The sequence below is a fragment of the Otolemur garnettii genome, unplaced genomic scaffold (genome assembly GCF_000181295.1).
Source record: "Otolemur garnettii isolate 467f Iridium unplaced genomic scaffold, OtoGar3 scaffold00004, whole genome shotgun sequence".
NCBI lineage: Eukaryota > Metazoa > Chordata > Mammalia > Primates > Galagidae > Otolemur > Otolemur garnettii.
The window spans coordinates 28,324,305-28,345,318 of NW_003852399.1; the positions used below are offsets into that span (position 1 = coordinate 28,324,305).

The window sequence follows — 21,014 nt, forward strand, 5'->3', positions numbered from 1 at the left end:
TGTCTATAAAGCATTTAACCCCCCTGTACACAACTCACTCCTTTTAAAGAAAAAAATTGAAATGTAAAAAAAAAAAAAAAAAACTCAAAACTTCTGAGGGCATGTATTAAGCACTCACAAATTATCTGTTATTATTAGCTATTATTTTAATAACTTAGGACTGATCAAATTTAAGAAAACAACTGATAATTTCAGCAAAAATGCTGCCCAAAATGAGAAGTGACTCATTGGCAGAGTCTACTGGGGAAAGCCCGGGCCAGGAAATCAGTGCCCAAGTGCTATCTAGACCACCAACAAGCTGTGTGACCTTGACTAGGCAAGTCACTTTTTCTCTATAATACATAGCCTCCTAAATGCAAATGAGGAATTAACAGTAATTTATAATTTCTACCACTGAGTTCTCCAACCAAAGGCTCTTAAAAGGTTCTTGTATTCACTTCACACCCATAAGAATGGCTATTAATTAAAAAAAAACAAACAGAAAATAACAAGTATTGAAAACCAGGTGAGAATGTAAAATGGCTCAGCTGCTACAAAAAATGGTAAGGTCATATCTCAAAGAATTAAACACAGAATTACCATATGATCCAGCAATTCGACTGCTGGGTACATATCCAAAAGGACTCAAGGTAGTAAGTCTACTGATATTTGTACAACTATATTCACAGCAGCCAAAAGGCAGAAGTAACCCGAGGATTCATCAACAGATGTATGGGTAAATAAGATGTGGTATATACCTACCAGGAAATATAGGGAAGGGAATTCTGACCCATGCTACAACATGGATGAACTTTTGAACTTTTCAGGCTTTATGCTAAATGAAACAACCCAGTCACAAAAGAACAAATATATGCGAGTCCACACATACGGGGTACCTATAGGAGTCAAGTAAAAAGACAGGACAGGTGGTTGCTAGGGCTGGCAGGCAGAAGGGATGGGGCATTACTGATGTTTAATATTAGTTTCAGTTTGGGAAGATGAAAAAGATCTGGAGGTGGAGGGTGTGATGGTTGCACAACATGAATATACTTAATGCCACAGAACTGTCCACTTAAAAATACTTAAATGATAAATTTTATGTTATGTATACTTTAGCACAATTTTTTAAAAAGGTTCTTGTATTGATTATCCTACTATACTGCTCTCGAGAGTTATCAGAGGACACTAATAACAGTGGCTTTCAAAACGTGACCAAGAAGCCGGGCGTTGTGGCAGGCACCTGCAGAACCAGCTACTCGGGAGGCTGAGGCAAGAGAATTGCCTAAAGCCCAAGAGTGGGAGGTTGCTGTGAGCTGTGATGCCACAGCACTTTACTGAGGGTGACAAAGTGAGACTCTATCTCTTAAAAAAAAAAAAAAAAAATGTGGCCAAGGCCATATTGCCATCAAAAGATACGCCCTTTCCTTGAAAGAGCAAATTTCTAAAAACATTTTAGAAGAGAAAGCAACTGAATCGGCTACTGGGGAGTGGTGACAGTCAGATAAATACCATAAAGGGGCTTTCAAACAAAGTGTCCTCTCACTATGAAACTGCTCAGAGTACGCGGTAGGTTCTCCAATATCTACTGATGATGAACGATTACTAGATTAAACCAAACACACCTTGAACATTACCAACCAACAAGACCTTCGTGGTCTGGCTCCTGCTTATTTCTCCCATCTCACCTCACTCACCCTGATGCTAGCCTTGCTCTCGGCTCTCCTTCTCTTCATCTGTGTCACCCAGAATTTACTTCAGTTCTTCACTCTCCTCTGGCTTCCTTCTGCCTCCCCCACTCTCCCATCTTCTCATCCCTGAGAGCTCAGCTCTAATATCACTTCCAGGGAGCCTTCCAGTCTCAGTCAGAAATACTCATCAAGGGGCGTAGGGAGGGGGATGGGTGTGCTCCCACTTAATGGGCACAGCGTAAGGGTATATGGCACACCTTTGGGTGCAGGACACAACTACAGTAAGGACTCTACCTAACAATGCAAACATTGTAAGCTAGTTGTTTGTACCCCTACATTAACCTGAAATTAAAAAAAAAAAAAAGGAAACACTCATCATACTGTATGCTTTCCCTTACGATTCTACATATATGGCTAATTATACGAATAATATCAGTCTTCCCCATGAATTTCAGGTTGCTTCATCTCCGGCATCTAACAAAGGGCCTCATGCTTAGGAATCATTTTTTTTTCTTTTCGAGGCAGAGTCTCACTATGTCGCCCTCAGTAGAGCATTATGGTGTCACAGTTCACAGCAACCTCTAACTCTTGGGCTTAAGCAATTCTCTTGCCTCCGCCTCCCAACTATTTTTGTTATTGTTGTTGTTGCAGTTGTTGTTTAGCAGGCCCAGGCCGGGTTCGAACCCACCAACCACAGTGTATGTGGCCGGCGCCCTAACCACTGAACTATGGGCACCAAGCCCTTAGGAAATCATTTTTAAAATGAGTAACCTCATAAACAGTTCTTCGGCTTTCCAAGAATGACTCCAAAAGTCTGTATCAGAAAGAATCTAAACAAAAATAGAAAGAAAGCCCATTCTGAAAGCACACCTGAAGGAGGCAGGAGTTTGTCATGGCTCGATAGCAGGCTCTGTGGCTCTTCACTGTGGGCCGCTCCCCAAGGCAGTAGCCCCACTTCTTGACCATGTGAAACCGCTTGGCGTGCCAGATGTGAGTTTCTAACCATTTGTTCTTCCTTTGTCTCCGGTTAAATTCTAGAATCCGATTCATGTGACATCTTCGAGCTTTATGGCACTTAGTTTTTGAATGTTCTTTCTTCTGATGGACAGTTTTTTCTGCCTATAGTTTCAAGAAGAGAGAGAGAGATTCCAGTTTGTGAGAATCACAAAACAAAGTGACCTTAGGAATGTAAACAAGATTTAGAGAAATACGTTATCAGTTTGCTTAATTTTCTAACTTGGTGGTTCCTCTAATGTAAGTAGAGAAGGGAGACAATACAAAGAGCTGAAGTGTTAGAGACAGGCAGACCTGTCTATCACTCAGTACACAGACAAGTCGTAGAGACTATGAAGATTAGGACACCCATGAAATGTCCAACACAAGTTTCATGTAACTATTAATATTAAGGAGCAAGAGAGAATAAATCAAATGTTAGCTTCTAGCTGATGTACTAAGATGTTGAGACTGTAATGAAACAAAAAACGTACGACCAAAAACACAAAAGTGGGGAAAACCTAAACTTTCATTTCAGTTAAGCTACAAAGGCTAAATGCTGTCGCTGAGAAACAGACCTTACATTAATTCTACAAAGTATTATATTCCTAGTGAGTTTTCACTCTTAATCTCTTCCACAACCTAGCTCAACTTTTATGAAAAAAAAATTATTCTTCATTGGTTTGTGAAGCCCTTAAGGACAAGGATTTTCCTTGCTGAACTCCAACCCCACCACCAGTGTAGTACTGGTACACAGAAAGCCACTCAATAGATTTTAAATCAATTAGTAAAGACATGGGTGGCTTAAAAAATCTTAGAACAATCGAGTCCAGAATTTTGGTAAAGTACAATTAAATGTGTACAAAGATCAAAACCAAGTCCAAGTTTTCTTTTTTTTGAGACAGAGTCTATGTCATCCTCAGTAGAGTGCTGTGGCTTCACAGTTCACAGCAACCTCAAACTCTTGCGCTTAAGTGATTCTCTTCCCTCAGCCCCCCAAGTAGTTAGGACTACAAGCCCCCACCACAATGCCCGGCTATTTTTTGTTGCAGTTGTTGTTGTTTAGCTGGCCTAGGACGGGCTAAAACCCACCAGCCTCAGTGTGTGTGGCTGGCACCCTATTCACTGAGCTATGGGCACCAAGCCAAGTCCAGGTTTTCAACTTGGAAATAGTCAAAAAACAAATGCTAAGCACTGATGCTTACCTAAGTAGGCCACACCCCAAAACACAGATCTAAAACTATTTAATCTGGTGAGAGGCTCAGAATTTTTTTAATGTGTGAGAGGAATATCAACTATTCAACACCCTTAAAATACAGGGTTTCCAAATGCTAAATTTCAAAGCAGCTGTAATGTCCAAAGTCCTGCTAACTTGGCCTGGGGAGAAATGGAGGGTTGGATAATGATTAAAAAAAGATGCAAAAAAAAAAAAAAGCATGCCACAATAAGCAATGTTGTTTTCTGGTTTTCGTTTTAATAAATTCTATTAAGTCAATACTTCTCAATTTTTTTCTAGCAAACATTTATACTACATGAAACTTCTACCTCTTTCTGGGCGATCTCCTGTAATCGTCTAGGAAGGCGTTTGACATTGTGGCTCATGGCTCTCCGTCGCATGTGCCGTGGCAGAGTCTGGAAAACCAGTGAATTAGAAGACTTCTGGGTTACAGCTTTTAACATAGCACTGATCTCGGCAGCTCGTGCTTGAGCAAAAGTAGAAGCTGTTGAAGGAAAGGACAATGTCATGGAAAACTAATCTGACATCAACAAGACTTGCTTTTCTGGGATTACAGAAGGAAGACAGACTTGAAATAAGTGAGCTTACAATTCATCTACCATTAACCCTCTGTTAGCTGAACACTGCTAGTGGTTATTTCTGTTATACCATTTTGAGATTATTTTTCTTCAACTTTTATATTTCTCAAATTTTCTACAAGGATTCAGTTTCACTTTTCTAATCAGAAGAAATGTTTAAAAACAAGTTTTACAGAGATTTTAAAAACACAGGTCTACATGGAGTACAGTACCTGCAATATATATACATGCAATATAATCACAGCGATTTGTAGGTAATAATCACACAGAAAAACAAAGAAGAGACAAAATTTTAACAGTGGTTCTAAGAGGTTTTTTTCTTAATGTTTTCTGCTTTTTCCAAATATGTGACCGTATTATTATTCTTTATTGAAAACTAGACTTTTCTTGAAGAGTAAACAGGGTGCTGAGGAAATTTAAGTAAATTCCTCCAAGAAGGCATATAGACCAGAAGACATGTCTAAGGTGTCTACAATGAATATGGGGTTTAATGTGCTAGCAGAGGTGGAGGTGTTGGGGGAAAATAGGAGATGAAGCTGGAAAGGGCCTGGAGACAAGCTAAATAAAGGTGTTGGTTGCTGTTAAAGTGTACTGAATTTTAGTCCATTTTTGGAGAATGCCATGCTGAGTGTGGACACCACATTTAAAGGGTGGAGGGAGGAGGTTGGGAAGAGGAACAATTCACAAAGACTTACAAGAAGATGGCTAAGAGAAAGGGATATTGAAGAAGGGAGAGCCATCAGGCCCAAAAAAGCTATGGCCAAAGTCCAGGCTAGAGGTGAGAAGGGCCCCCGGTGGAAGGATTAGAGGAGAGAGGCGGGGAGGCAGAGCCAAAACGCAGAAGCAGGCAATTTCTTGGCATATCTGGCTGTACTAGAAACAAAGGGCCCCTAATGTAATCCAGCGTCACTTCTTTACCAATACCTACCAGTTATATACTTGGGAATCTCCTGAGAAGTGCCATCGGGACCTGCTTTCCAGCCTCCTTTTTTCTTAAACATTACTTTGGAGGAAGACTGCTCACTCACATTTGGCTCAGGCAATGAATGGGTAGGAATTCTGGTTTGCCGCTGTCCTGAAGTTCCAGAATGAGGCTCTAGTGTATTTTCAAAAGGAAAACAAAAAGAAATATGTCACTCTTATCAGAGATAAAAATCATAGTGGAGAACTAACATTTGTTGGATGGCAACTGATCATGTTTTTAGTCCTATAACCACCCATTAACATAACTATCAACAGGTAGGGAAGTTCCCCCATCCAAGTACTAACCAGGCCTGATCCTGCTTAGCTTCTGATATCAGACAAGATCAGGCACATTCAGAGTGGTAAGGCCATAGACTCAGGCAGGGAAGTACATTAACTTGCCAAAGGTCATAAAGCTAGCAGATAGCATGCTAAGTAATCATTTCAGTACGACATATAAAGAACTTTGAATATAACAGATATAGGTGAAATTTTCTCTGTATAAATATTATAACATGAATTTTAAATCTAAGCTCCCTGCTATGGTCTAAAGCTGTGGTTCTCAACCTTCCTAATGCCATGGCCCTTTAATACAGTTCCTGTGGGTCACGACCCACAGGTTGAGAACCACTAGTCTAAAGGTTTGTGTCCCCACCAAATTCCTATGTTGAAATCCTAACCCCTGAGGTGATGGTATTAGGAGGTGGGGCCTTTGAGAGATGATTAAGTCACAAGGGCAGAGAGCCCTCATGAATGAGGTTAGTGCCCTTATAAAAGAGGCCCCATAGAGACCCTCACTCCTTCCCACTATGTGCAGACCCAGCAAGAGTGTGCTATGAACCATAACGCAGGCCCTCAAAAGACCCCAATCCTGCCAGCTCCTTGATCTTGGGACTTTTCAGAAACCAGAAACATGAGAAACAATTTTCTTTCTTTCTTTCTTTCTTTTTGAGACAGAGTCTCACTATGTCACCCTGGGCAGAATGCTGTGGCATCACAGCTCACAGCAACCTCAAACTCTTGGGCCCAAGAGATTCTCTTGCCTCAGCCTCCCAAGTAGCTGGGACTGCAGGCGCCCACCACAATGCCTGGTTATTTTTTTGTTCCAGTTGTCGCTATTGTTTAGCAGGCCAGAGCCAGGTTCAAACCCACCAGCCTGGGTGTATGTGGCTGGTGCCCTACCCACTGAGCTAAAGGCACCGCCTAAAAGAAATAATTTTCTGTTATTTATAGTCTACCCAGTTTATGATATAGGTTGAGTATCCCTTAACGTGGTATCCCTTAAATGCTTGGTACCAGAAGTGTTTCAGATTCCAGATTTTTCTGAATTTTAGACTATTTACAGATACATAATGAGATACCTTAGAGATGACACCCAATTCTAAACATGAAATTCAGCTATGTTTTATACACTCCTTAGGGGTGTGTGTGTGTATATATATATATACACTTTCATAGCTATAAGTATATACTTTCATATATACCTTCATAACCTGAAGGTAATTTTATACAATCTCTTAAATAATTTTGTGCTTGAAACAAAATTTGTGTACACTGAACCACTAGAAAGCAAAGGTGTCCCTATCTTAACCACCCATGTGGATCATCTTTGGCATCATTATGAGGCCTAGACTAAGGTGGAAAAATACCAGTTAACTCCTGGCAAATCTCTGGGCTGCAAGCCCTTGACAAAATGGAATAAGTCTGGTTCACTCTCAAGATAGATGGGAAAGTACTCACTGACTTCTTGCTTGACTAACTCCCTGAGAAATGGACCAGGAGGTACCAACTGTCCCCGGACTGACCCTTAAGAAATACCAGGAGGGGCTCAGCACTTGTAGCTCAAGTGGCTAAGGGGCCAGCCACATACACCAGAGCTGGTAGGTTCGAATCCATCCTGGGCATGCCAAACAACAATGACAACCATAACCAAAAAATAACTAGGTAGCACTCTACCCAGGGCAACATCCTGAGATTCCGTCTCAAAAAAAAAGAAATCCCAGGTGGAAAAGTACTGAAACAAAGATGTATGACTAATTAACCGCTAAATTCTGCTTCTGTGCAATGCTTACTAACCTACTGGGATGCAGCTGGGCAGCTTGCATGCCAACCAGGATGCAGACCAAGCCTTAAAAACCTACCCCTTAAGCACTCAGGGCTGCTCTCTGAACCTCTGTGTTGGGTGTGAGGCAGTTGTCAGCCAGCTCTGCTATGAATTCGGCTTGTTTGGGAGTGTGGTCTTTATGGAACTCCTAGGCATAACATCATCATCATTCCTGATTCTGAATTTATATGCTCCTGATCAGCCATCATTTTCTTACACTTATTCACACATAAGTACCTAATAAAAAATACCTACCATTGAGGCCTCCAGCATGCACAATGCCTTTTATTATCTTTTGTGAGTGTGCTCACTGGATAAACCACAGCAGAAGAGGATTGGCAGCTTTTCTTTTCCCTTGAGAATGCTGAATAAACTGTACACACCTTTGTTTTGACTGTGATCTATCACATGAAGGACTTTGGCATTAGGGATGGATGCTCAGCCCACACTTTTTACAGCCGTCCAAATGACACTCCTTTAAATACTATAATCCACATGGTTTTGTACATTCAGTCTAATTCTAATTCAGTCTAATTCCTGATATACTCATAGTTGAAGCCACTATGCTAAATTAAAGAAGGAATTAAAAACAGTCTCTACACAAACATCTGGGCATTCAAACCATTCTGACTCAAAGACAACATCAAATCTCTATCTATGAACAAAGGTAGAGTCCAGCAGAGAATTCTATAGTGTTCCTGCTTATTTCCACTGTGGTGCTAGAACAGGAAGGCAGCAGGGAACCTCCGCGAGGGCTGTGAGCAGCCCTGCCCTCCACAGGGTGACTGTGCATTCTTCTTGCTCTGTGCATGTCCACAAATAACCACCAAATCTCATGGGTACTGACTTTGGGGTTACAAATAAACTTTAGCAAGTAGGCAAATTTGCAAATAGGAAATTCAGTACTGTATCTGTTTTTAATTCAGTTCATTTACTACTAGACAATGACTGTCAAGAGAAGTTGACAAAAGCAAGAGGATCAACACAGCAGTGGAGCAAGCACTGTGTTCACTTACCTTGCTTCTGAGGTTTCTGACCTTCATTATGGTGCTTTCCACCTCTATCAGTCACAAAGCCAGAGGATAAAGTCACATTGGTAGGCTGGTTTCTCATTTTCTTAGCATGTTTTCTTTCTTTTGCATTAGACATTTCTGGAAAAGAAGTCATAAATGTAACACAGGGAAAAGAAACTTCCATTCAAAAATAAAAATAAATTTAATAAATAAGTTTTCATGTGACTCAACATTAGATCCTATTAGTACATTCCAGTTTGCACTGGCAAATAAATCAGTTCAAATGTTGTCACTATATAAAGTCTATTAGAAGAATGAAAAATAAGGTGAGATAAGATTGTTATGAAGAGGCTCAGCGCCTGTAGCTCAGCAGCTGGGGCGCCAGCCACATACACCAAAGCTGGCGGGTTCAAACACAGACCTGGCCCGCCAAAACAGTAACTACAATAAAAAGACCGTTAATGAGGGTAAAACAAATTTTTAATTAAAAAAATTAAACAAAATTTATATTTTATCTTGATTCTTAGGTGAAATAAGAGCTACCTTGATTAACAAAACACAAAACACCCTACTCCCAAAGGATAACCTCTATAAAAACTGAACATAAATTAATGATGATTTCGTTTCTACTCCCAAGATGAGACCAGTTACACCTTTTTTTTCCCGAGTCTCACTCTGTCGCCCTGGCTAGAGTGCAATGGCATCATCATAGCTCACAGCAACCTCAAACTCCTCGGCTTTAAGTGATCCTCCTGCCTCAGCCTCCACGCTCTCAACACTGCAAGCTATTTTTAGAAAAGTTATCCAGGTCTCAAACTCCTAAGCTCAAGTGATCCTCCTGCCCCAGCCTCTCGAGTAGGATTATAGGTGTGATCCACCAAACTCAGCCATTAGGCGAGTTATATCTTGTTTTTGTTTTTACATAGTCAGAGTTCAATGACCTATATCTTTAATTTATAATAGCAAGACAAGCCAGCTCTGTGGCTTAGTCAGTGTAGTATAATAGCAAGACAATGATTCCTATTTGAAGAAGAAAAAAAAAAAAAACAAAAACTCTACTGGAGCCTCGCTGATTCACTCAGTAGTTAGCAACTCTCAAATGCAACACTCCTTTTTTTGACTGATTCAAAATCAGTTAAGCCCAGGAAAATCCAGAAGTAGCCTGATTCCTAACTCTTTTACACAAAAGTATTGGTTATGGGGTGGGCATAGTGGCTCATACCTGAAATCCCAGCATTTGGGGAGGCTGAGGTGGGAGGCTCAGTTGAAACCAGGAGTTCAAGACCAGCCTAAGCATGTTTTCTATTTTTAAATGAGATTAATACAGCCTATTAAGACACATAACTTTTACCAATATACACCTTATAATGTATGTCCTATCTGTAACATAAAGGAGAACTAAAAAGTAATTTTAATAAAATAACATATCAATGTATTTCTGTATATAACTATTTTGCCACAACTATACTAGATGACATGATGAAAAAGAGATTTGGAACGCAGGAGATAATCTCACCAACACAGGCACCAGCACACTCACTGGCACAATCCATAAAGCTGGAGAAGGGAAGGATCCCCCACTCCTGCCCTGTCCAACGGTCATTAGCTCTTTCATTGCTAACTATAGGGAGGTCTGAGGGTCCTGAATGGAGACACATAAAGTATGGAAGCCCAGAGTAACAGGCATTACCAAGCTGTTCTCAAAGTATTTCAGCATTTTAACACTACTCTTTACTTCTACCTAGATAGAATTACCACAAATGCAATAGCTCAAAAGGCAAAGCAAATACAGGTGTCTTGTACTAGTGCCTCAAAGAGAAAATAACAATGCTGCTGGTGATGTCATTTCCACACTGGTGAACACTCCTTGATAAGGTACACCCTGCCCACACTAAGAAAAAAAGTACAAACCTATTCTGATTTATTGCATTCCTGAAAAATTCAGTATATATTAAAACTACAACCAATACTTTTTTTTTTTTTTTTAAGAGATAAAGTCACACACTCTGTTGCCCAGGGTAGAATGGAGTGACATGATCAGAGCACACTGCGGTCTCAAATTCCTGGGCTCACCCTCCCAAGTAGTTAGGAGTATTTGGCCTGTGCCACTATGCCTGGATAATTTTTTTATTTTTATTTTTTATCTTTTGTAGAGAGAGAGTCTGGCTATATTGCTCAAGCTGGTCTTGAACTGATCCTCCCACCTCAACCTCCCTGGGATGACATGAGCCACAGTGCCCACCCCACAGCCAACCCTTTTATGGAAAAAGTTAGGAACTGGGCTACTATTGGACTTTCCTGCACTTGGCAGGCTGTATAACATCCCTGAGCCCTGCCCAATAAATGCTAGCAATATTAGACCAATCATCATGCCAACCAGAACATCTATACAAACTTCCAAAATGCCACATCAGGATTTGCTAGCTGTCACTGAGAGCCATTAAATTAATAATCACCCATTCACTTAGCTCCTTTTCCAAGACCTCATACAAAGTTAAGAGCCTGTGTGATGTAGTGTTTAAAAGCCTTTACTCTGGCCAGGCATGGTGGTTCATGCCTGTAATCCTTGCACTCTGGGAGGCCGAACCGGGTAGACTGCTTGAACTCATGAGTTCAAGACCAGCCTGAGCAAAAAGCTAGACCCCCATCTCTACTAAAAACAGAAAACCTGAGGCAAGAGGATCGCTTGAGCCCACGAGTTGGAAGTTGCTGTGAGCTATGATGCCATAGCACTCTACCCACAGTGACAACAGCTTGAGACTCTGTCTCACACAAAACAAACAAACAAACAAAAAACCCTTCACTCTGGAGTTAGAAAGACCTGAATTAAAATTCCTTCCTTTCTCTTTTTAGTCATATAATCTCAGAAAAATTATTTTCCTTCTCTGAGCTTCAGTCTCTTCCTCTGTGGCTGCTATGAGAATTAAATAAACATTAGATACTATATACACATACTATATGAGGTTCTGGATTTATCAAACACATGTACACATGTCATTTAGCATGGAGCTCTACACAAACTACTCAGTTCATGATAGCTATTATTCTTTTTTTTAAACAGTAGCCTTTTATTTTTAATACCTATTATGCCATGAATTCATAGGGAAAAGGTTCCAGCAGCTCAGGGAGGCGCCTTTCCATTGAATGTGACAAAGCCTGCTATGCCTATTATGCCATGAATTCATGGGGAATAGGTTCCAGCACCTTATATTCCTGTTCCATTGGTTCTCTTGGTTCTCCTGTGTGGTATGCTGTACACCTAATTATGCCATGAATTCGTAGGGAATGAGTTCCAGGAGCTCAGGCTCCTTTCCATTGGTTCTCACAAAGTGGGCTTCTCTGGGTAGAGTAGGCTGGTGCTTCAGGTGAACCCGGGTACCTTTCTCTTTGGCTTCCTTCTTTTTCTGATCACGTTCCCTTAGCATTTTAGGAAGCTATCTCAGCTCTTTAGAGTGTTTAATATGCTCGATATGAACATTAATCCTCTTGGCAAGAATCTTGCCCTTAACTTGTCTGTTTACAACAATGCCAATAGCATATGATAACAATGTAGACTCTTCCAGTTTTGCCATGATAACATTTGTATGGCATGTCTTTTTTAACATTCCCCATTCCCTTAATATTTACAATATCACCTTTCCTGTAGATTCACATATGTGCAGCCAAAGGAACAAGTCCATGTTTTCTAAAAGGCCTAGAGAACATGTATCAGGTGCCTCTCCTCTTTCCCTTTGTGTTTGTCATTTTGGTGAATTACAGGAAGATGGCATCTCTGGCCGAAAGGGATGATAGATATTATTCTTAAATAATAAATGAAATAGACAGGGATTTATATGACTTCAGTGCCTCACTCCACTCTGCTTTCACCTAAATGAAAGACAACTATATATACACCCAAAAACATTTTTCAAATTAAACAATAAATCAGAAGTAAACAGATTTCTGTAAAACGGTTAGCTAGTGAAGTGCATGATTCAGATAAGGTTGCATTAAGAACCACTCAAAATATTTTACAAAACAATGAGTCCTTCTACTGTTACCTCCTTGAATCAGAATTTACCCAGCAAGACAAAGCATGACCATGGGAACCCTAACTCTACTCAGGATAAGAATGAACCAAGAGCAGACTGGTGCTAGAGGATTAGGGCAAACTTGGGAACATCTCTGAGCTTTGATTCTAGGCTAAAAAATCAGGAGATTGAACCAGCAGTGGTCTCCAAACAATCTAACAGCAGAAGAGAAAAATACAGAATGCACCCTTATGAAGTCTGAGAATTTACCTTAAAAGAGCTTCCAGAAGGAATCTAAACTCTTACCTTAACATTTAAGTCAATTTTATATCTACTCCTAATAGTATAGTTCGTGGTTGTTTTCAGATTCATTCCTTTGGTCAAACTTTAATGAGAACTAAAGATGTACCAGGCTTTATAAAAATGTTCCCCCTCATCTTCAAATAAAATGAATGTCATGTTTTCTCATCCAGCTTAGTTTCCTCTGGGTGACCAGAAATACTCCACAGTATACTGGACTTCAGTCTGAGAACCCCTGTAAGTTGACCACCCAAAGGACTATATAACAAACTGATCAACATCCAGAGATGGTCTACATAAGGCATTCCTGGAGCATTACAAATAATACTATGATCTATGAAAATTAAGAAGGTGATCAATGTAGGGAGGTGGTTAACTATGGAGGTTTTACTGTAAATGATTTCGGTCTTCTTCCACAACTAAAAAAGTTGGTGATTCAGACTTGATATAAAATCTGTCTTAAGAATAAAGGTAGGCTCTGTACCTATGGCTCAACTGGCTAAGGCGCCAGCCACGTACACCTAAGGTGGCAGGTTCGAATCCCCAGCCCGGACCCACCAAACAACGATGGCTGCAACCAAAAAATAGCCAGGCGTTGTGGCGGGTGCCTGTGGTCCCAGCTACTTGGGAGGCAGAGGCAGGAGACTCGCTTCAGCCCAGGAATTGGAGGTTGCTGTGAGCTGTAATGCCACGGCACTCTGCCCAGGGGGACAGCTTGAGGCTCTGTCTCAAAAAAAAAAAAAAAAAAAAAGAATAAAGGTAACTTATTTCACATGGAATATTTTATACAAGTTGAATTATTTGTAATGCTGCAAGAAAGCTCCTTATTTAAAGAATCATATGGTGAATGACTTTGTAAATAAAAAAGCATCTCCTAATTATCCAGTTTAACCAAATTTAACAAACTTTGGGGTACTTATTATGTGCCTAATAGTTTCAGGCTGTGTATAATACCAAAGTAGTCTAAGGATGTGATCTTTAAAAGAACTGGGTCATCTTAGGTAGCTAATATTAACTGAGAACTTTATGTGTCAGGCACTATTCTACATGCCTTATTCATTTAATTCTCACAACTCTATCAGGGAGGTACTAGTATTATCTTCGCTTTATGAATGAAAAAAACTGAAGCACAGAGAGGTGATATAACCTGCCCAAGGTCACTACACTTGTGAATGTGCTGGAATTCAAACCAGGAATTCTGACTCTAATCACTGTTCTTAAAACTCATAACAAATAGAGAATAAGACCATATATAATAAAATATTAAATTTTGTAGAATAACACAACAGGAAACTGGAGGAGAGAAAGAAAAAAATATGAATTGGCAGGAAAAGTCAATCAAAAAACAGGATTTCAGTTAGCTAGAATTTGGATAGCTAGGGAAGAAAGCAATTTATTGTGTAAATACAGAAGTGAGGAAGCTAGACTACTAAAATGGGAAGAGAGAGTAGAAGAGAATGAAATTGAATAGGCAAGGGGAGGCCAGACTGGAAGGTCTTTTATTCCAAGCTGAGGCCCTAAACCGATGAAAAAGATGTGAACGTTCTTGCGCCGGAAGTAGGAAGGTCAAAACCTTAGCACCATGTAAGGCAAAATGGCAGGGAATAAAGGAAATTTTCTTATATTACATTTTGAAAACAGGGAGGTCATCTTACCTTTCTTCACTGCTGCACCCAGCACCTCGCAGAGTGCCCCGCACAAAGTAGTGGCCCAGTATCTACTTGTGAATGTTTGCACGCACGCAGAAATGAAGACGTGAATCGTGCCTATAATGCATATATTATCAGGGTGAAAAATATTAGCCAAATACTACCCCTTCTGACACAGCAGAATTTCACAAGGGATCTAGGCCATCAGCTAGATCACTATCTTTCCCTTTGAAACCCGATTCCAGGCACTCAAAAGAAGGGCACACGGGAGGAGCGAGAAGGTGGACAACGCCCAGATCTCAGCGTGGTCCCTGAATGACCCATCTCACTCCTTTAGGGTGGCAGAAGTGGGGGTGCAAGCCCTTTCCCGGCACGGCCTCCGCCTGGCAGGGCAATGAAGAGAAATGTACAGACCTAGGAGATTGAGCGCTGAGACAAGAGATGCAGCAAAGGCAAGCGACGCCCCGGGCACAGACAGCAAGGACAGAGGGAAGGTCCGCGGAGTCCGAGGCAGAGAAGATGCGATGTGAGGCGAGCCAGGGCGCAGGCGCCAGGCGGGGGCCGCCACACACACTCTCCCAAACTCTAGAGCCCTAGAAGGCACCAACCTCTCGGGACCTACCTGCCGAACGCTCTGAGGGATCCTGGGGTCAGAATGACAAGCCTCGGCGACCAAAGAGCCCACCAAAGCGAAACGGACAGCGAGCGCGCTGAATGGCGCATGCGCCAGCCCGGGCTTCCTCCACGTGGCCCGGAGCGGCGCCGAGACTACAGTTCCCAGAATGCCGTGCGAACTGCCCCGGGGCACCTGAGGGCGGAGGAGCTGCGGGGTGGCCAGTCGGCTGGTAAGCGAGCTGAGCAGCAGTCTGGGTTTGTACCTTAGGGGCCGCAAGAGTGGAGGACTGGCCATGTCGTCCTTGATCAGAAGAGTGATCAGCACCGCAAAAGCCCCAGGGGCCATTGGCCCCTACAGGTAACGTGGTTTGTGAGAGCATCGTCAGAGCTGGGGCGTGTTTGAACGGGAGTTCGAGGCTGGGGCCACTCCAGGTTAGAGACCCCCCCCCCCGACCAGCCCCGTGGAACACGCGAGGAAACTGATCCTGGAAAGCGGGCAGCGCACCCGGAGACCCACCGCGAGTTGGGAACTCCAGTGGAACCCGGAGCCTGCGCTCCGGGGAACTCTGCCTCTGACTGCGAAGCCTACAGGACTCTTTTCTGCTTAGAAGTCTGTGTTCTGACCTTTGTTTTGATTGGGGCGGTTTTGTTTTGTAACAGCTTTGTTAAAATTCTCCCCTTTAACATCCAGAATTTAGTTTTTACCATCCTCACAAAACTGTGCAGCTATCACCACTTCCTAATCTAAAGACACTTTCTTCACTCCAAAAAGAAATCCCATACGCGTTAGCGTTCACTTACCATTCTCTTCCCCCAGCCAGACAACTACTAACCTACTTTCCATATCTATGGATTCCATTCATAGAATCCTAAAATATGCTCTCTTTTGTGACTAGCTTCTTAGCATACTATTTGGTTTAACCCTCTCTTCATTGAAAAGAGAAAACCCCATCAGGAGATGTACCTCTCTTCTGGGGGGAGTTGAGTTCTTTTCACAGAAATGCTTAGCAAATCCCTACACATCTGCCCAAGCCACTAGTTTTCAAAACACACATAGAAATGGCATCACCATGTTTATAAGTTGATTGCCCATTCTTATTTCCCATTAATAATATCAAATACATGTACAAATCACTGCGGAAGCTTATTTTCTAAGATTGCCCAACATACTCTAGCAGCTAAATATGTGTATACTGGCCAGAAAGTCCACCCTGTGTGTATGTGTTTCCACTGGTCATAAGTGCCTTTAAATAGAAAGGTTAATTCCTTTTTTTAAATCTTCATCTATAAAACTACTGGGTCCTGCCAGGTGTGATCCCAGCACTTTGGGAGGCCAAAGTAAGAGGATCCCTTGAGCCCAGGCATTTGAGGTTGCAATAAGTTATGATTGCACCATTGCAGTCCAGCCTGGGTGATAAAACAAGACCCTGTTTCAAAAAACAAACAAAAACTCCAACTATTGGCTCGGCGCCTGTAGCTCAACCGGCTGGGGCGCCAGCCACGTACACCTAAGGTGGCGGGTTCGAATCCCCAGCCCGGACCCGCCAGACAATGACGGCTGCAACCAAAAAATAGACGGGCGTTGTGGCGGGCGCCTGTGGCCCCAGCTACTTGGGAGGCAGAGGCAAGAGATTCGCTTGAGCCCAGGAGTTGGAGGTTGCTGTGAGCTGTAATGCCACGGCACCCTACCCAGGGGGACAGCTTGAGGCTCTGTCTCAAAAAAAAAAAAAAAAAAAAAGAAATAAAAAAAATACTCCAACTATTAGATCCTGTCCTTTGTATCCTTAGAAATTTATTTCTGTAATTTGTGTTTATTTTTTTCTCAGCTGCTTGAATTAGAATTGTCATTTATTTGTAATCTTGTAACCTTTTCTCCATTTTTCCTTTTTAAAATACAGTTTATCTTGTTTGCTCACTGTTAAAAGATCCAAGACAGAAAAACTTCTACAACTGTAGAACTAGGATGGACATCTGTTGAACAATAATATGCCCGATAATTCAGATAAACAAAACTGCATAAAAAAAAAAACGTATAAAGGACATTCTTCATCAACATGGGGAAAGAAAAAGAAACGTTTTAATTTTGTGCATGCTATATGCCAACCAATATGCCAACCACCTTCCTAAGTGCCATCCCCCTTTTACAAAAAGAAAACTGAAGCTCACAGTAAACTTTTCCAAGATCAAATGGTCCATGAGCAACAGCTTGATTTAAACTCAAGCCCTAGCTGCCTACTCTATACTACACTGCAATGAGAAATAGCACTTAGATGTGGCGGAATAGTAATTACTATAGTAAAGTTAGAAATAAAATGCAATGGGAATAAAGTGACAGGTGGGGGAGTGAATGAAATAGAAAAAGAGAAATTGATTCGAACTTGGGGTGGAGGAAGAAAAAGAATCTTAGTAAGGCCCCTTGTGAGAGGTAGGCCTTGGGTTTTTATGTTGCATTTGCCATTTATTTTGTTGTATAAAGTTTGATCTTTAAATTACTTCGTTACGGATTTCAACAGGAAGTCACTGAGTGAAGGGCATCCCAGATGGAGGGAAGAAGGGCTTGAGTGAGGGCCTAGAGGTGGAAGAATGCATGGTGTAAAGGTTTCTGGGAGGTAGTTTTAGTAATTCAAGCACTTTTTTTTTTTTTTTTTGCCAAATCTGTGTATAACTTGTATTATAGTTTGTATTATAATTTACTTAACATATTTCTTTGAGATGGCTCACTTTATTTAACAAATTAATTTAAAAAGGAAGCTTTGCAGGCCAGATAAAGTGGTTCACACCTATAATCCCGGCACTCTGCAAGGCTGAGGCAGAAGGATCACTTGAGCTCAGGAATTCAAGACCAGCCTGAACAAGAGTGAAACTCTGCTTCTACTAAAATAGAAAAATTAGCCTGGCATTGTGATAAACACCTATAATCCCAGGGACTTGGTAGGCTGAGGCGAGAGGATTGCTTGGACCCAGAAGTTTGAGGTTGCTATGAACTAAGCTGATGCCAGGGCACTCCAAACTAGAAGACAGACTCTTGTAGACTCTTGTCTTTAAAACAAAAAAGGAAACTCTACAACAGAATGCTAAACAGAAAACTACCCAATGCAAAGCAACAGTAAAAAAAAAAAGTATTATTTCTTGGCTCAGCGCCTGTGGCTCAAGTGGCTAAGGCGCCAGCCACATACACCTAAGGTGGTGGGTTCGAATCCAGCCCAGCCTACCAAAACAACAATGACGGCTGCAACCAAAAAAATAGCCGGGCATTGTGGTGGGCGCCTGTGGTCCCAGCTACTTGGGAGGCTGAGGCAGGAGGCTCGCTTGAGCCCAGGAGTTGGAGGTTGCTGTGAGCTGTGATGCCACTGCACTCCACCCAGAGGAATAGCTTGAGGCTCTGTCTCAAAAAAAAAAAAAAAAAAGTATTATTTCTATCTCAATATTGTAGTTGGCTCAAAACCTGAGGCCTGCTCTCTTTGTTAAAGGTGATGTGTCTTTAGACTTGTTTTCTAAAAATAGTTTTCTTTATAATGTAATCAGAAGGGTTGAAGTAATAATTACTAACATTTATTGAGGCTTTTTCAGCGCTAGGCACTGTTCAAAGTGCTTTATGTGCACTAGTATAGTCTCCATTTTCCAGATAAAGGAACAGTATGCAAGGTTAAATAGCTTGGCCAAGGTCACACTACTGAGAAGTAGTATAACAAAATTTGAATTTGGCAATGGGTTGCATAGCCCAGTCTTAATCATTTATTTAGTTTTCTGTCCCCTGCATAGAACTGAAAGGGAATTGAAAGAGAGTTTTTCCTTACTGTGATTCACTGTGTATAACAGACACCATAGGGAAATACTAAGTAAGAGTTAGACTTTTAACTTTTTTGTTTGGCCTCTTTTTAATTGTATGGCCTTGCAGAGTGACTTAACCTTTCTTAGTATGCTTCTTTATCCTCTAAATGGGCATAACAATAATACTTCCTCATAAGATTGTGGGAATTAAGTAAAATAGAGACCAATAAAATTAAATTTTAGCAGGGTCCAGGCTATGATAGTTTCCAATATTAAATTAAAAGTATGAACTTTACTTTATATATAATGAGGAGCCATCAAATGTTTTTGAGAAGGAAGGAACATGATCAGATCTATTTTAAGAAGAGAATTCTGATAGAAATTTGGAGGAGGGCTGGACACCTGTAGTTCAGTGGTTAGGGCTCCAGTCACATGCACCAGGGCTGGTGGGTTTGAACCTGGCCCTGGCCTACTAAAACCAAAGCAAAATAGCCGGGTGTAGTGGTGGGTGCATGTAGTCCCACCTACTAGGGAGGCTGAGGCAAGAAAATTATTTGAGCCCAAGAGTTTGAGGTTACTGTGAACTATGACACCACAGCACTCTACCGAGGGTGACAATGTGAGACTAGATCTCAAAAAAAAAAAAAAGAAAGAAAGAAATTTGGAGAAGATAGAATAGTTACAGGGTATTACAATATTAGCAAAAATCACTAATCTTCCTTTCTCTGCTCTGATATCTCTCTTTCAATCTCGCTATAGTAACATTTAGAAAAACACTTCAGAACAAAAGTGACACTTTAGAAAAATTAAAATAATTACAAGAAGCACTTTGTCTTGGAGCCTGCTAAAGAGGATACAGCTTCCTTGACCTATTTACTAGACTGTGTACTTTGTTCAAAAAAGAAAGCATAGCAGTAATATTCCTGGTTGACCCAGAGATGGGGTCAGCTGTTTATAATGCTGCAAACAAAACAGATCTGAATATGCCAGCATGAGAAGAGAAAAGCCATCAACCAGCTTCATGGGCAAAGACTTCCCAGGACATTGTGCCTCTTATGTACTAGGTGACTAGAAATGGTGCTTATTTTCGGCACTTTATGTTGTAAGAAAATACTACACCAACTAACTAGTTATATCCTGATAAAGTTAACTGGACGAGAGTTTTCGTGCAAGGTGTTGACAGTGAGTACATTTTTTGAAATTTCTGGCTCCTTTCCAGGAAGAATTGAAGCGTGTTGAACTTTCAGTCCCTGGCCTTGGGGTGGATGGGGTATTGTCACTAATTAGCCAGTCAGCTCAGCACATTTCAGGAACACTTTAGGACAGAACTCTGAAAGATTTCAACATCACCTTGTGTCTCATTGCCTTCTATTTTGCTATCACACTATCCAAATAAATTGGATAGTTATAAATTTTTGAAATGACAGCCCAAGTGGCGTAGGTTATGACATGAGAATTATTATTTGAATGCTTTTGAAACTGTGATTACCCTTTGACCTGGAAGTAGAACAATATACTTTTAAATTTTCTGGAGCCTAACATGTAGTCTGTAGAGTCCTTATCAGCATATCCAATTATCAGCTATCAACTGTCAACTATCCAATTAATTTGTGAACAAAACTCTTTGCATCTCTAAGAGGTAACTCATAGAGCTCAGATGGTGTCAAGAGTTCTAGCACTGACTTTTAATATTCGGGAGGAAGTGTTTCTTTTACAATCTTGAAGTTTTTGAGAGTTGAAGGTACTTTGCAAAGGGCCTAGGGCAGGCAGCCTAATTCTACAGAGGGCAGTTAATGGCAATGATACTATTTAACCTGAGAAAAGATTACAAATTAACAAGCTCCATAGTTATCTATTTGTGGGCCAATGTGAAAGCCAGATCATTGGCTCTGTGCCTGTGGCTCAAGTGGCTAAGGTGCCAGCCATATATACCTAAGGTGGTGGGTTCAAATCCAGCCTGGGCCCACCAAACAACAATGACGGCTGCAACCAAAAAATAGCTGGGCGCTGTGGCGGGCGCCTGTGGTCCCAGCTACTTGGGAGGCTGAGGCAGGAGACTCGCTTGACCCCAGGAGTTGGAGGTTGCTGTGAGCTGTGATGCCACGACGCTCTAC

General features: G+C 41.3%; 2 protein-coding genes across 3 annotated transcripts in view; one reads left to right on the forward strand and one right to left on the reverse strand.

Annotated features, from left to right (window-relative positions):
- Positions 1–15,210, reverse strand: part of POP1 (POP1 homolog, ribonuclease P/MRP subunit) — a 36,439-nt gene extending 21,229 nt beyond the window's left edge. Inside the window, exons 1-5 of one of the 2 annotated variants that reach the window (XM_023517690.1) lie at positions 15,137–15,210; positions 8,559–8,693; positions 5,404–5,571; positions 4,206–4,381; positions 2,538–2,786 (exon numbers count right to left, since the gene is read on the reverse strand). In XM_023517690.1, the coding sequence (XP_023373458.1) occupies positions 2,538–2,786; positions 4,206–4,381; positions 5,404–5,571; positions 8,559–8,691 (726 nt within the window). In that variant the 5' untranslated portion in view covers positions 8,692–8,693; positions 15,137–15,210. Of the gene's footprint in view, positions 1–2,537; positions 2,787–4,205; positions 4,382–5,403; positions 5,572–8,558; positions 8,708–15,136 lie in introns of those variants that run through there. The other variant, XM_003782457.3, reaches the window with a different exon arrangement.
- A 118-nt stretch (positions 15,211–15,328) lies between these two features.
- Positions 15,329–21,014, forward strand: part of RIDA (reactive intermediate imine deaminase A homolog) — a 15,238-nt gene continuing 9,552 nt past the window's right edge. Inside the window, exon 1 of the mRNA XM_003782458.3 lies at positions 15,329–15,487. Within this exon, the coding sequence (XP_003782506.1) occupies positions 15,423–15,487 (65 nt within the window). The 5' untranslated portion in view covers positions 15,329–15,422. The remainder of the gene's footprint in view (positions 15,488–21,014) is intronic.